Genomic DNA, 16,614 nt, shown 5'->3' with positions numbered 1-16,614 from the left:
TTTTGAGACGGAGTCTCACTCTGTTGCCAGGCTAGAGTGCAGTGGCAACATCTCAGCTTACTGCAACCTCTGCCTCCCGGGTTCAAGTGATTCTTCTGCCTCAGCCTCCCAAGTAGCTAGGACTACAGGAGTGTGCCACCATGCCCAGCTAATTTTTGTATTTTTAGTAGAGACATGGGGTTTCACCATGTTGGCCAGGATGGTCTCAATATCTCGACCTCATGATCTGCCCACCTCGGCCTCTCAGAGTGCTGGGATTACAGTAGTCAGCCACCACACCTGGCACTGTGTAACTTCTTATATTCATCTAAGATTGATACAGATTAGCAGTAGACAAAGTTGACAGTAGAGACACAGACAGTGTTTCACACATCTATTCTGTGGTCAAAATCCTTTCAATATAAGCAGCATATATAGCTTCCACAACAAAGCTCCCTTTCATAATAAATTAAGGTAGTGGCTTGAAAATATAAAATTATATTTACCCTATTCTGTTTACTAAGGGAAGTGTTAAATACTTTAGGAAGTGTTCTGTGCTTTGAATTGGACAATTAGCTTTGGGATATGTTAATTATCCACAATATTACATTGAAGTAACCAGACTAATTTTAATGAGGTTGTCAAGCAAAGAAATTGTACCTGAATAGCTTCTGTACAACTCTGTAGTTCTGTAAAATGGATTTTAATTCAGTGTATATTACATATCAAGCATTAAAGTGAAAAATTCTTAATTTGTTGCGTCTAATGTATTTTTTGGAGGGGTAATCAACTTTAAAGATAATTACCGAAACACCAAGGTACCTAGCCTCCTCTTAGTAGTGCATAACAGCTTTTGCATGACCTGTACAGGAAAACTCAAAGTCTGCAGTACACAGGTCCCAAGCTGCCTTTTGTCTTTCTAATTCAGAAAAAGCCTCATGCCTCTGCTGTAAGCACGTTAACTACAGGGAAGAAGGAAGAGTCATTATCACCAATACTTACCCAGTCCTAGCTACTGTTAAAAAAAAAATGCAAATATTTATGGGTTCTAGTCTTTGCCCCAGTGGAGAAGTAAATGCTTGATGGTCTAAATTATAACTTAGAATACGTTTTTCTATAAGAAAACATAAAGGATGGTTTGATGGCAACAGTGCATTAATAGATTAGATATTTAATAGTTCAAGTGGGGCTGATCTGGAATTTAGACACAATTTATAGCATTAATTTTGTGAGAAATATATTCATAGTTCCCAGATAGTATGTTTACAATAAACCTTAAGAATGAATGTCTGCATTTTCCTTACTTTTCTACCTCTTTCTTTTCTATCTTCCTTGTCTCTCATATCTCCTTCCCCTTTTCTTATGTTTTCTACTTATTTCTAATCCTTGCTTTCTTCTTCCCTAGAATACCAATACTCCACCATTCCTAATTTCCCATGCTCTGTGACTTCTTTCCTCTTTAAGTCAGGTGTGGTCAGATTTGAACCACAGGCATGGCTTGGACCTAAGTGAGTAAGCTGTAGCAGCCTGCCCACATGAGGAAAGTGGTCCTTAAGACTTTCTCTGTACACATGTATGTTGCAAAGTTTAATATGGATATAAACAGTTCTCAGAAACAGACCTTTAGGAATCTTATACATAGAAACTCCCTCTGACTCTTGGTGTAAGTGTAGCTTTTTATACATAAATATCTTTTTTTTTTTTTTTTTTGAGATGGAGTTTGTCTCTTTTGTTGCCCAGGCTGAAGTGCAATGGCGCGATCTCGGCTCACTGCAACTTCTCCTCCTGGGTTCTAATGATTCTTCTGCTTCAGCCTCCCGAGTAGCTGGGATTACAGGCATGCACCACCACGCCCAGAGCTAATTTTGTATTTTTAGTACAGATGGGGCTTCTCTATGTTGGTGAGGCTGATCTCAAACTCCCGACCTCAGGTGATCCACCTGCCTCAGCCTCCAAAGTGCTGGGATTACAGGCATGAGCCGCTCTACCCAGCCACATAAATATCTTTTTTTTTTTTTTTTTTTTGAGACAGAGTCTCGCTCTGTCGCCCAGGCTGGAGTGGAGTGGCCGGATCTCAGCTCACTGCAAGCTCCGGCTCCTGGGTTCACACCATTCTCCTGCCTCAGCCTCCCGAGTAGCTGGGACTACAGGTGCCCGCCACGTCACCCGGCTAGTTTTTTTGTATTTTTTAGTAGAGATGGGGTTTCACCGTGTTAGCCAGGATGATCTCGATCTCCTGACCTCGTGATCCGCCCATCTCAGCCTCCCAAAGTGCTGGGATTACAGGCTTGAGCCACCGCGCCCAGCCATAAATGTCTTTATTGCAAATGTATTCCTACTCATACATGAGATCCACTCAAGCATTTACAAAGTAGAAAATGGACCTTGGAACTATTTTTCAGTCAAGAAGAACCCGTGTTCTTCTTTTGATTCCAATAAAGACCATTCTTCCTAATAATTGTAATTAGGATAATGACTTAGTTATTTTCTCTTTTTTTGAGATGGACTCTCGCTCTGTCACCTAGGCTGGAGTGCACATGCAGTGGTGCGATCTTGGCTCACTGCAGCCTCTCCCTCCTGGGTTCAAGAGATTCTTCTGCCTCAGCCTCCCGAGTAGCTGGGATTATAGGCGTGTGCCACCAGACCCAGCTAATTTTTGTATTTTTAGTGGAGACAGGGTTTCACCATGTTGGCCAGGTTAGTCTCAAACTCCTGACCTCAGATGATCTGCCCTCCTTAAGTGCTGGGATTACAGGTTTGAGCCACCATTCCTGGCTATGATAGTTACTGTTATCTTTTGAGTTCTCAAGATGTATGAAGACATAACACCTGTATCTAAGAATCCCATGGAAGGGAGGAAGACTAAATAGAATACAGTTAAGAAAAATACTGACAGACATGTACAGAATTATTTCAGTGAAATCATAGAAGGTGATGAAAGACTTTCCTGAAGAAGTAAATATAAAAGCTATCCTAATGTACAAAACAAGCAAGAGCATCCCAGATAGAAGGAACAGCATATGCAAGATACAGAAGAACCAGCACAACACATTCTGGGTTTTAAGGGGGAGACAGTAAATGAAGGAAATCTGAATGTATGTGCATGTACTTACATATACACTTGCTTGTGAGTAGGCATTGGGTAATGGTGGTGAGAGTGTTGTAGAGTTGAAACTAGGGATACTGAGTTTACATAGGAGGCTTCTGAAATAATACAAGAAATGATTAGTGCGAACTCAGAAAATGACTGTAGGCCTGATAAGCAAGGGATGAATTTGAAAGTGATTTAGGAGATGGATGGAATAAACAGCACTTAGTGTCCAGTTGTAAGAAGTACTTAAGGAGGTAGCATGTTGGATGACTCCCAGTTTTCTGCCTTGAGTAGCCACCTAAATATTGTCAGCTTTCCATTCACTGTGATAGAGAATACAGGTGGAGAAACAGCTGTGTATTCTGTTTTGTTCAATTTTTTTTCCAGGAAGCTAAGGGTTTCATGACTATTTGTGGTTGAACACCACTAAAGAACCTCTATTGCTTGGGAGGCGAGAGCTAAATGAAAGCTAAAAATGTGCTTTTTCTATTTGAGAGTATAGGTTTGTATTATGTAGTAGAAAGAGCTTGAATGAACTTTGAACTCAAACTTTGGTTGGAATCTTGGTTCTCACATTACTAGTAGCTATGTGCCTTTAAGCAAATTACTTAGTTTCTTTTTTTTTTTTTTTCAGTGTGGCTTGAGTTTTTTTTTTTTTTTTTTTTTTATTATTATTTAAGTTCTAGGGTACATGTGCATAACGTGCAGGTTTGTTACATATGTATACTTGTGCCATGTTGGTGTGCTGCACCCATCAACTCGTCAGCACCCATCAATTCATCATTTATATCAGGTATAACTCCCAATGCAATCCCTCCCTCCTCCCCCCTCCCCATGATAGGCCCCGGTGTGTGATGTTCCCCTTCCCAAGTCCAAGTGATCTCATTGTTCAGTTCCCACCTATGAGTGAGAACATGCGGTGTTTGGTTTTCTGTTCTTGTGATAGTTTGCTAAGAATGATGGTTTCCAGCTGCATCCATGTCCCTACAAAGGACACAAACTCATCCTTTTTTATGGCTGCATAGTATTCCATGGTGTATATTACTTAGTTTCGCTAAGACTTAGCTTATTCATTTGTAAAGTTGGGAGATTAATAGCCTTTTAAGATTACTGTTAAATGAAATAAACTTCTGGGTCTGGAAGATAATGGCAACTGTCCAAATCTAAATATCTCCACATATCCTCCCCAAAAGCTGTAAGAACAAAAGGACTCCACACACACATGCACAAACCATACATAACTCACACTTTCAGCACTACTGAAAGACAGATGATACCATGAATTTTTAATTACCTTTATACATTCAGTGGTTCCTGTTGCTGCTACAACTCTGAGTGGGAAGAAGAGGGTAAGGAAAGGCTTGAGAGACTGAGAAAAGAGAAGAAGGGACTAGAGGTTAAAATAAAGCACAGACAAAAATCACCCTCAGAAAAAGTCCCCAACTTTGCCAAATACAAAGACAGGTCTAGGACTTGGTAATTTATAGAACTAGCTACATTAAGCTGTATGAAAGTGAGCGGGACCACAAGTAGCAGCTTCAGAGTAGCATTGCTCCTACAAGAAGCTTCAGAGTAGCATTGCTCCTACAAGAAGAGACAGAGAAAAGATAATACCCCATGGAGGCATGGCAGCAAGAGGAAAGAAGGAAGTGGGGATAAAATTGAGGCTTCTAGAGAAATGAAAGAGAAACAAGGCACGGCAACCCATCCCCCACCCAACAACTCCACCATAGCACCGTCCATTATAGGCGCTCCTCTTTACTAATCTGCAGAAGTGAATGCTCTTAAACTAAGAGCCCAAGAACCCTGTTCACAAAATGCTGAAGAATAGAAATGAATCAAATGCTACACAAAGCTACTTTAAGAGGAATATAGAAATTTGAATGAAAGTGTTTCAGTTGATAAAACTTCTCCTCGAAAAAGCAAATACAAAGGGAAAGGGGATCTCAGTGCTTCAACTAAATAAAATATCCTCAAATCTGTGAACATACTACAAAAACCACAAACTTAGAAGCAGAAATCTAAACTCTGACATGAGAAAAAAAGAAGTGAAAAAGGAAGAAGTGCAACAAAATTTTATTGAACACAGGAAAGAAATTGAAGAGAAAGGCAAAGCCATCTCAGAAGACTACAGTAATCCAGCTTTAGAGCTGTGGTTTTGCTTTCTGCAGTTTCAGTTAGCCAGTCAACCAGAGTCCAAAAATATTAAATGGAAAATTCCAGAAATAACCAATTATAACTTGTTTTTGGTTTTGGTTTTTTTGAGACAGAGTCTTTCTCTGTCACCCAGACAGGAGTGCAATGGCACTGTTACTGGGGGTCCTTGCTCCCAGAGCTCCCAAGATGGCGGCCGGCCATTTCCAAGATGGTGGCAAGCCTCCTGTTCTTGGCCTCACAGATTCCAAGGAATGGAATCTTGGGCCATGTGGTGAGTGTTAGAGCTCTATTAGAAGCCGTGGGTCACAGAAGAGAACATTGGAAACCAGTGACTAGTGTTCAGCTTGATTAGGACGAACCCAGGCACTTAGCCGTGCAGGAACAATGGCAAACCTTTAGCCCGATGGGGGGTTCAATGGGCGCCTTGCTTGATCAGGAGCACAGCGGTCACCCTGCCGGATCCTGAGGGATGGAAGTCAGCGGCAGGTCTGCAACAGCAGCAAACAACAGTGGTGGATGGCGAGCGGAAGCTCAGCTCGCGTCTTAACAAACACGGACCAGAAGAGAGGGCAGTTGCAAGATTTAATAGTGAAAACAGAGCTCCCGTACAAAGGGAGGGGACCTAAAGAGGGTAGCCATTGCTGGCTCAAATGCCTGGGTTTATATTCTGATCATTGTCCCTCCCACTGTGCTCTCAGGCGATAGATGATTGTCTATTTCTTTACCTCCTATTTTTGCCTAATTAGCTTTTTAGTGAACTCTCTTTACTACCTGACTGGTCGGGTGTAAGCTAAGTTGCAAGCCCGGTGTTTAAAGGTGGAAGCAGTCACCTTCCCAGCTAGGCTTAGGGATTCTTAGTCAGCCTAGGAAATCCAGCTAGTCCTGTCTCTCTGTCCCCCCTCTCAACAGGAAAACCCAAGTGCTGTTGGGGAGGTTGGCCGGTGACTGCTCTGCTTCCTGCTCAATTGGGGCGTAGTAGGGGTTGTGTAGTTGAGATTTCCTCAGAAGGGGTGCGTTCGATGTCATAAACATCGGAGCATGGGCTAGCAGGCCAGTCCAGGGGCCTGTGGTAGATCTTAGTCATGGACTATATCTGGGGCTCCATTTGAAGAACCGTTTGTAGTTTTACAGCTTTGATGTGGAAACCTTGCAGCCACAGGTAGTGAGGAAATTTAAGAGCACTTGGGTGGCTTGATGGCACAAGGTTTCTGAACGGGCAGCTGAAAGTAAATCATCCACGTACCAAAGGACAAGAGTGTCCAGGTATGAGAACTGGCTCAAGTCTTGGGCTAGTGCCTGGCCATTAGATAGGGGCTATCCCTGAACCCTTGGGGGAAAACAGTCCAGGTGAGTTGAGACGTTGGGTGCAAAGGATCTTCAAAAGCAAACAAGAATTGAGAGTCAGGATATATAGGGATGCAGAAAAAGGCATCCTTAAGGTCCAGGACTGTAAACCACTCTGCTTCCTCTGGTATTTGGGAAAGCAGAGTATAAGGGTTAGGTACAGCTGGGTATAGAGGGACAATGGCCTCATTGATAATCCTGAGATATTTCACTAACCTCCACTGTCCGTTGGGTTTCTGTACTCCTAAAATTGGAGTATTGCAGGAGCTATTGCATGCTTTTACTAGGCCTTGGGCTTTTAGGTCCTTAACAATTTTTTTGAGTCCTTGTCAGGCCTTGGCTCTAAGGGGGTACTGCCCTTGGTAGGGAAATGAGGCAAGATCCTTTAGTTTAATTTGAACAGGACGGGCATTTTTTGCTCATCCATTTTGTCCCTTCTGTTGCCCAGACTTCAGGATTAATTCCTTTCTCAAGCAGGGGACAACAAACAGGTGTTCCTTCTCTTATGTTCAGGTATATAATGGCCCCTGCTTTTACTAGAATGTCTTTCCCTAACAAAGGAGTAGGGCTTTCAGGCATAATTGGAAAAGCACGTGAAAGGAGTAAAGTTCCCCAGTCACAACTTAGTGGCTGGGAGAAGTATCTAGTGACTGGCTGTCCTAGGACTCCTCGGATAGTGACAGATCTGGAGGACAGTTGTCCGGGACAGGAGAGTGAGACTGAGAAGACCGTGCCAGTGTCCAGGAGACAGTTAACCTCCTGGCCCTCAATGGTCAAGCATACCCAGGGCTCTGTGAGGGTGATGGCATGGGCTGGCACTTGCCCCAGGCACCCTCAGTCCTGCTGCTGGATCATCTGGTTAGTGGCTTCTGACTCAGAGGACCCTCATCCCCTGGGGCAGTGGGCCTTCCAGTGATTCCCTTGACATAAGGGACATGGATGAGGGGGCGGCTTATTTCTATCTGGACAATCTTTTTTAAAGTGTCCTTGTAGACCACATTGGAGCAAGCCCTATTAGGCATTGGATGTGCCCAGCCTTTCCCTTTTTCAGAGCCTCCAAAATCCGCTTGCCTGAAGGCCATGACTAAAGTGGTAGCCTTTTTGTATCCCATTTGTCCCATTCCACCTGCTCCTCCTGATCTCTATTATAAAAAACCTAGGTTGCAAAGTTCAATAGGGTTTCTAAGTTTTGCTCTGGGCTTCAGGCAGACTTCTGAAGTTTTTTTCTAATGTCTGCAGCTGACTGAGTGATAAACTTATCCTTTAAGATTAGTTGGCCTTCAGTAGAGTCAGGTGACAGAGAGGTGTGCTTCCTCAGTGCCTCCCTTAGTCTCTCCAGAAAGGTGGTAGGATTTTCTTCTTTTCCCTGTGTTATAGTGGACCTCATTGAATAATTCATAGGCTTCTTGCTAGTTTTCCGTAGTCCTTCTAGCGTGCAAGTTAGCAAATGTCTGCGGCACCAATCTCCATGTTCTGATTCTGTGTCCCATTGAGGGTCTACACTGGGAACTGCCTGCTGGCCTGTGTGGAATTGTTCTCTTTCCTCTGTTGTCATCCTATCATTGACCTGAACTGAGATAACAGAGATCGCCAAACTCTCGGGCTGCAGTTACGGCAGCACTTTTCTCATTTGGGGTTAGTGTCTGATTTAGCAGTAACATTATATCTCTCCATGTCAGATCAAAGGATTGTCCTAACCCTTGTAAAACATCATTGTAGCCATCAGGGTTATCTGATAATTTACCTAGGTCTATTTTAATTTCCTTTAAGTCTGAGAGAGAAAAAGGCCCTACATGCACTCTGGCTGGGCCTAATTCTCCTCCTCCTACTGCTTGGAGAGGGCATAATCGGGGAATATTGACACTCTTTGGTTAATCATTTACCCCTTTGTCTATCTCCTTTTGGACCGTTTGGGTTGAAGGGGGGTCTTTATTAGTTGGGGAAGGAGTCGGGGACACCAGGGTAGGGAGGTAGACTCTGAGGGCTTCCTGTAGGGCATAAATCACACTTTTTACATAATTGTGAGTTGTCTCTTAATGAAAAGAAGGTTTGTACATATGGTACTTCACTCCACTTGCCTTCTTTTCTACAAAAGAGGTCTAGCTGTAAGATGGTGTTATAGTTTATATTTCCCTCAGGAGGCCAGGTTTCTCCCTCTTGAAAGGATATCATGGCCAGGCGGTACTGCAGAAGAATATGAGTCATTTCTTTCTTAGCGTCTGAGGGTCAAGTTGGTCCCAGTTCTCCAGAATACATCTTAGAGGCGTTTTTGCCTTGGGGGGAACGTTTCCCATCTGAAAAAAGCATAGGGATGCCAGCACCCCTAGTCATTTTCCGATGAACATTAGTCCTAGAGCGTCCTCTATGGTCCTAATGCTTATTCCTTTCCAGGGTGCGTAACCACCCATGGACCTCTGCTTATCGGATTAGTTATGCTCACCGATGTAGCAGTCCTATACCCCTTTTCCCTCATTTCTTGATCACAAAGAAAGGGGTCCAGGCTGCTGGATTCTAGTGGTCCTTTACTAGCGTGCCCAACATTGCCTTTGTGCTCAGGGGTGAGTCCTAGAGCTGGGCTGGGTTCCGGAGTATTTCATAAAACCCAGCCGCCCCATCAAGATGCATTCCCATAAACAACAGTTCTTACGCAAATTCATTCCAGAGAGGATGTAGGTAACCTTTTGAGTCGGGATTAAGATATCTTTTTTGATTCTGTAAGTACTTTAAGGCTTGGCTGAGTGCAAACAGCTCACGCCTTTGAGCAGACCAATTATTCGGCAATTTTTCTAACTCTGCTTCCACAAGAGTATCCCTATCAATTACTGAATACCCATTTTGGTTTTTCCCTCAATCACCTGGGAGGAACCATCTATCATCCTGTCCTGAAGGGAGTTCCTCCTAGGTCTGGTCAGACCTTTGTATGGTAATTAAGATTTAAATCCCCTGTTACGAAATTTGCTGGGTTAAGGGAATTATCAGTAGTTAGTGTTAAATTACCTTTTTTTAAACAGAATAGCCCCATACTTTAAGATTTTTGAATCTTAAAAATCTTACTTAGCTCTCACTAAGAGTTACCTTTTTGGTTTTTTGACTTAGAATAATTCTGAACTAGGAAGCTCACAGTGAGGTTTCCTCTAAGTTACTTTTCTACTTTCTTCTGTTAGCAAAGCAGTTGCCGCTACAGATTGAATGCATCCGCGGGTTACTGCATTAAGGATTTTTGATAGGAAAGCTATAAGTTGTCAGTGGTCTCAGTGTTTTCAGGCTACGTCCTTGTTTACACTGACAACAAGGTAATATTGGAGTGTTACAGGGTCACGGAGAAGACCTTCAATTATCAATTATAGTTTTAAATTTACTCTGGCTTTTAAAGGAATAGAGCACACTGGTTTTATTTACTATTTTTCTTTGTCTCCCCATCTATCTCCTCCGTCTCTCTCTCTCTCCCTCCCTCTCCTCTGTCTCTCTCTCTCTCTTCCGTCTCTCTCTCTCTGTCCTCCGTCTCTCTCTCTTCCTCCTCCGTCTCTGTCTCTCCTCCATCTCTCTCTCTCTCTCTCTCCCCCCATCTCTCTTTCTCTTTCTCCTCCGTCTCTCTCTCCTCCGTCTCTCTCTCTCTCCTCCGTCTCTCTCTTTCTCCTTCGTCTCTCTCTCTCTCTTTCTCCTCCCTCTCTCTCTTTCTCTTTCTCCTCCGTCTCTCTCTCTCCCCTCCTCTTAGCCATTACAAACTTGGGGCCCTGGCAAGGGTGGTGGGGAACGGGTCCTACGTAACTGCCCATGTCGAGAGCTGTATATCTAAATCCGAGGGACACTAGGGATAAGAATCCCTGGGTTTATAGCCTAGATGCCTAAGGACACAGCGTAGAGCTTCCTTAGATCCCTTTGGAGATACAACTTGCTAGAGGAAATGAAAGTCTGAACCATTAGTACCTAGGAGGCAGGGATCAGAGGAAGTAGATTCAGAGGTAAGGAGAATTTTGGGGCTACACTTTCAAGAAAGTTGTGGTCGGGACCCAGGGTATGGGTCAGAAGGAAAGGTAGGGGTGCACGCACGGGTGACTGTTGAATAGAGACTAGCCATGATCTCAACCAGCTAATGCCAGGAGTTCGGGACAACAGCTTTCTGCCTCTAGTCGGCCCTGGGCTTCCCCAGGAAAATTGAAAGCAGAAGCTGATTCTAGGCAGACCAATGCTCCCAACCCAGAAGGGCTGGGGGTTGTTAGAAAGCCTTTCCACAGATAGCCTCACACCTGAGTCTTAAGTCTGGCAGCCACACTAATCGTTTTTAATGGCCAGCAGATGCCCGGTGTTTTCTCCAATTCTAAGGAAGAATAGGACAGAATAGCAAGTGAAAGTGGTCCAATATTACCGTTTTGGAGGTCCCTTTCTGGTCACCAAATATCGGGGATCCTTGCTCCCAGAGCTCCCAAGATGGTTATGGGCTGCTTCCAAGACGGTGGCAAGCCTCGTGTTCTCTGACCTGGGGTTCTTGGCCTCACAGATTCCAAGGAATGGAATCTTGGGCCCTGTGGTGAGTGTTAGAGCTCTATTAGAAGCCATGGGTCATGGAAGAGAACCTTGGAAACCAGTGACTAGTGTTCAACTCGGTTAGGATGAACCCAGGCACTTAGCTGTGCAGGAACAACGGCAAGCCTTTAGCCCAATTGGTAGCGGCAGTGGGCACCTTGCTGGATCAGGAGCACAGTGGGCACTCTGCTGGATCCGGAGGAATGGAAGTCAGCGGCGGGTCTGCGATGGCAGCAAACATTGGTGGACAGCGAGCAGAAGCTCAGCTTGAGCCTTAATTAAGGATCAGAAGAGAGGGCAGTTGCAAGGTTTAATAGAGTGAAAACAGAGCTCCCATACAAAGGGAGCGGACCCAAAGAGGGTAGCCGTTGCTGGCTCAAACACCTGGGTTTATATCCCGATCATTGTCCCTCCCACTATGCTCTCAGGCAATAGATGATTGGCTGTTTCTTTACCTCCTGTTTTTGCCTAACTAGCTTTTTGGTGAGCTCTCTTTACTACCTGATTGGTCAGGTGTGAGCTAAGTTGCAAGCCCCGTTTAAAGATGGATGCAGTCACCTTTCCAGCTAGGCTTAGGGATTCTTAGTCGGCCTAGGAAATCCAGCTAGTCCTGTCTCTCAGCATGATCTCAGCTCACTGCAACCTCCGCCTCCTGGGTTCAAGCAATTCTCCTGCATCAGCCTCCCAAGTAGCTGGGACTGTAGGTGTGCACCACCATGCCTGGCTGATTTTTGTGTTTTTAGTAAAGACGAGGTTTCACCATGTTGGCCAGTCTGGTCTCAAACTCCTGACCTCAGGTGATCCTCCTGCCTCAGCCTCCCAAAGTACTGGGATCACAGGCATGAGCCACTGTATCCAGCCACAATTACAAGTTTTAAATTGGATGCTTTTCTGATTGGTGTGATGAAGTCTCCAGCCATCTTGCTCCATCCTGCCCAGGATGGGAGTTATTCCTTTGTCTAGGATATGCAACTGTTTATGCCACTGGTCCATTAGTCATTTAGTAGCTGTCTCGGTTATCAGATCAACTGTGGTGGTTTTGAAGTGCTTGTGTTCAAGTAGCCTTTATTTTATTTATAATGGCTCCAAAATGCAAGAGTAGTGATGCTAGCATATTGTTATAATTGTTGGATTTTATTATTAGTTGTCGATCTCTTATTGTGCCTAATTTATAAAGTAAGCTTTATCATAAATACGTGTATATTACAAAAACATTATATATAGAGTTCAGTACTATTTAAGGCTTCAGGCATCCAGTGGGGGTCTTGGAATGTATCCCCCACGGACAAGGGGGGACTACTATATATTAATTACAAGGTGCCAATAGGAGAATAGATTCAAATAAAAATCTAATAACAACCATTGATAAAAGGAAGGAAAACAACCAAGAGAATGTAAAAAGTAGTTTAAATTCAATATAGACAAAAGAAGAACTAACATACTTAAAATTGGAGTCCCTGAAGAAGAAAAGCAAATCACTAGAACAGAACTAATTAAACCATAACTCAAGAACACTTTTCAGAAATAATAGGAAATTTGAAATTTTACGTATTAAAAGGCCCCATCATGGACAGATTAATACAGAACAGCTCTGAGTCATAGCCTAGTTAAAACTATTAGATTTTATAGACTTTTTTCCTGGACCTCTTGAGAGGGGAAAAAAGATTATATTATTAAAAGGCTGACATCAGATTCCTTAAGAACAATATTCTTTTTTTTTTTTTTTCTGTCTCACTCTGTCACCCAGGCTAGAGTGCAGTGGCATGATCTTGGCTCACTGCAACCTCCACCTCCCCGGTTCAAGTGATTCTCATGCCTCAGCCTCCTGTAGCTGGTATTATAGGCATGCACCACCAGGCCTAGCTAATTTTTATATTTTTAGTAGAGATGGGGTTTTGCTCTGTTGGCCAGGCTGGTCTCAAACTCCTGGCCTCAAGTGATCCACCTGTTTCAGCGTCTCAAAGTTCTGGGATTACAGGCATGAATCGCTGCACCTGGCCTAGAACGATATTCAAAGGAAGGCTACAGTGGAGCACCATTTTTAAAAACTCGAAGAAATAAAGCACAAGCTAGCCAACCTGTCTTTAGAGTATCAGATAAACAGTTTGAACACACAAGAATTTAGGAAATATGTGGTGATAATTTACTGTATTTAAATGTAGACCTAAGACTTAAAACAGTGCTGGGGACATAGGTATAATTTTTATATGTTCTGACAAAGTAAAAAGAATAAAACTAAAAATAAGTGGGTAAACAGAGAAAGAGAGAATTAAGGTCATTCTCCACAATATAAGTAATAAATGAGAGTCATACAATACCATTTAAATGGATTGACCAGATAATAAAAAGTAAAGTAAGCAAAAAGGAGATTTGGGTTACTCTAAAACACATACATGCACACACACACGCCACCACCACCAGAGAGAGAGAGAGAGAGAGAACCACTGGAACAAAAAATTAAAATTTTCCTTGGCCGGGCGTGGTGGCTCAAGCCTGTAATCCCAGCACTTTGGGAGGCCGAGACGGGCGGATCACAAGGTCAGGAGATCGAGACCATCCTGGCTAACACAGTGAAACCCCGTCTCTACTGAAAAATACAAAACACTAGCCGGGTGAGGTGGTGGGCGCCTGTAGTCCCAGCTACTCGGGAGGCTGAGGCAGGAGAATGGCATGAACCCGGGAGGCAGAGCTTGCAGTGAGCTGAGATCCGGCCACTGCACTCCAGCCTGGGTGACAGAGCGAGACTCTGTCTCAAAAAAAAAAAAAAAAAAAAAAATTAAAATTTTCCTAACTACCAAAAGAAAGTACAAAAAAAGCAAAAATAGCAGAAATACAACATAGAGGAAAAAAAAAGAATAAATGTGAAAAATAAACATGGTAACTATATAGAGTTGAGTTCAAATATGTCAATCATATTAGTAAACATAAATGGGCTTAACTCATCTATTAAAATAAAAAGGTGTTCAAATGGCTTTATAAAGCAAAACCCAATTCTATGCCTTACGTAAGAGACGTATAAAACAGTGATTCCAGCCATCAAAAATAAAGGAATATGTAAAGATATTACAGGCAAATGGAAAAAATAAGAAATCAGGAGTTTCCATTTTGATAAAGTAGAATCCAGGCAAAAACCATTCAGTATGACAGTATGTTTATAGTGGTTAAAGCCATAATTCACAATGAAGTTATAATATTTTTTGGTATCTAGGTACCAAATGACACAACAAACACCTAAATATACCAGAATCACTATAGTAGAATATAGGAGAATGCAAGTAGCAATAGAAACACATAATAGAAAAAGTTTAAATACATCACAGTACAAATCTGGTATGACAAGATGTTTCAAGATCATCTAGTATATTTCTTGTCTCAAACCTGAAGTTTAGCCATTTTTTTTCAAGGACTCTTGGTTTCTTTTAATGGGAAATGATATTTACAGTTCACAATCTTTGTATTAGGAGTGTTCACTTATACTGGGTTTGTCTTCAATTCTAGGCCTTAACTAGGACCTTTTTTTCAAAGAGAAAATACATCATTAGTCCATACTGAAATTTTTCATTAAAATTTATGATTACAAGCTTTTTTATTTGATTTTTATATTTGTATCTCTTTTGTTTTATGCTTAAAATCTAGGTTCCTAATGATATTAATAAAATGAACACATTCATCTTAACCTACAGTTTCAAATTAGTAATACAAATAGTATTACTGACAATATAGTTATTGCAAAAGATTTAAGATGTTTGCTGTTCTTTTTCTCCATATTTTATTTCCAAAGATGTGTGTATAAATGACAGAGTTTTAAATTCACTTGAAATAATTTCTCTTTATGTGATTAAACCACCCACATTCTACATGATTAGATTCATTTGTTTCATTTTGCTTTTTACTTTTAGGGTTTTGTTATTTTTATTTTATTTTTGCTATATTAAAAAATTGTGTTAAAGAATTCAAGATAGCTTAGCTGACAGTTGTGGTTTATTTTAAATAACAACTGGAAGCCTTAAGTTTCTAGGGACAGTGTTTAATCAAAAGTTAGCCAAGAAAAATATTTTTTTCCCTAAAGTAGATTAAATATTTGCTAATATAATAGTTTCATTTATCCTGTATACTTACTAGAAGCCTCTAGTCTCTAAGGCAGCTCTAAAAAGTGCCACACACTACTACCACACACACTATTTCTAAACACTATTCTGGATTTTATATTAATATTTTCTAAGACATTGGAACTATCATCAGAGCCTTGCATGAAACTCGTTTTAACGCCTTAGGCTGCTAATTTTGGTTACTCAGAGTCTCAATTATATACATAGCTGCTCATCTATTTTTCTAGTGCTAAAGTGATTTTTAGGTGTAGTATTTAATATAAGTAAAAGTATATGCTATAGAATATGATACACTCTGGCTCAAAATCTGGATTTTAAAAATTTAAATGGGCCAGGCACAGCGGGTCATACCTGTAATCCTAGCACTTTAGGAGGCCAAAGTGGGCGCATCTCTTGAGCCCAGGAGTTTGAGACTGGCCTGGGCAACATGGCAAAACCACATCTCTACCAGAATAATATAAAAATTAGCCTGGAAGATCAAGGCTGCAATGAGCTGTGGTCACACCACTGCACTCTATCCTGGGCAGCAGAGCAAGATAAATATCTCAAAATAAATAAATACAAATAAAACTTTATATGATTGTATTGGGTCATGAGAATCTGTTTTTGTGACAGCAGTAGCAAAATAAAAGATTGTAGATACTATGTCTCTTTTGGGGAAGCTGAATCTTAAAATGTATAATTCTGTGATTTCTCTTTTTCAGAGGCTGATAAAATACCAGTAATGCGTGGACAGTGGTTTATTGATGGCACTTGGCAGCCTCTAGAAGAGGAAGAAAGTAATTTAATTGAGCAAGAACATCTCAATTGTTTTAGAGGCCAGCAGATGCAGGAAAATTTTGATATTGAAGTGTCAAAATCCATAGACGGCAAAGATGGTAAGATCGATTGATACATTTAATATATTCTACAAACCAAGTAAGTTGTTGATAAAGTTTAGAGTAATTTGTAAATTTGACATAATAATTCAGGAGGTTTAGAATTAGAAAATTTGATTTTTTTAAACATTTGATTATTCTAGAATTTAAAAATTAACTGCTATAAATATCTGAACTATCTCAATTTTTATTTTAATATGTATGGTCAATGTCATGATATTAACACAGTTTACTATAAATGTACAAATTGTTACAATGTACTCCCTATTTAATCTTTTTTAGTAATTTTTTTAGTTATCAAAGGAAATTGAACTTAACCAAAAAATTCCTTGTCATTATATCAAAAGACAAATTTCACTAATATTTCAGTGTTCTTTTCCTGAAGTTCAAAAAAAAATCTTTAATTATCTTTGTGTATCTCTCAGCTATCACCTATTGAAAACCATATCAAGCATTAATTTGGAACAATCTACTCCTTACATTTCTTTATTCAGCACTTGCATATTTTTGTAACAGTTAAAACTACTATATA

At 41.3% G+C, this 16,614-nt stretch overlaps 1 protein-coding gene across 4 annotated transcripts in view; it reads left to right on the top strand.

Moving 5' to 3' along the window:
- Positions 1-16,614, top strand: part of DDHD1 (DDHD domain containing 1) — a 120,340-nt gene that overhangs the window by 40,191 nt on the left and 63,535 nt on the right. For all 4 annotated transcript variants that reach the window (XM_011961816.1, XM_011961814.1, XM_011961815.1 and 1 more), the window contains exon 2: positions 15,909-16,082. In XM_011961816.1, the coding sequence (XP_011817206.1) occupies positions 15,909-16,082 (174 nt within the window). The remainder of the gene's footprint in view (positions 1-15,908; positions 16,083-16,614) is intronic.

The sequence above is a fragment of the Colobus angolensis genome, unplaced genomic scaffold (genome assembly GCF_000951035.1).
Source record: "Colobus angolensis palliatus isolate OR3802 unplaced genomic scaffold, Cang.pa_1.0 Scaffold57, whole genome shotgun sequence".
NCBI classification, from domain to species: Eukaryota; Metazoa; Chordata; class Mammalia; order Primates; family Cercopithecidae; genus Colobus; species Colobus angolensis.
Note: the sequence above shows the minus strand (reverse complement) of the source record. Positions and strands in the feature narration are given on the sequence as shown.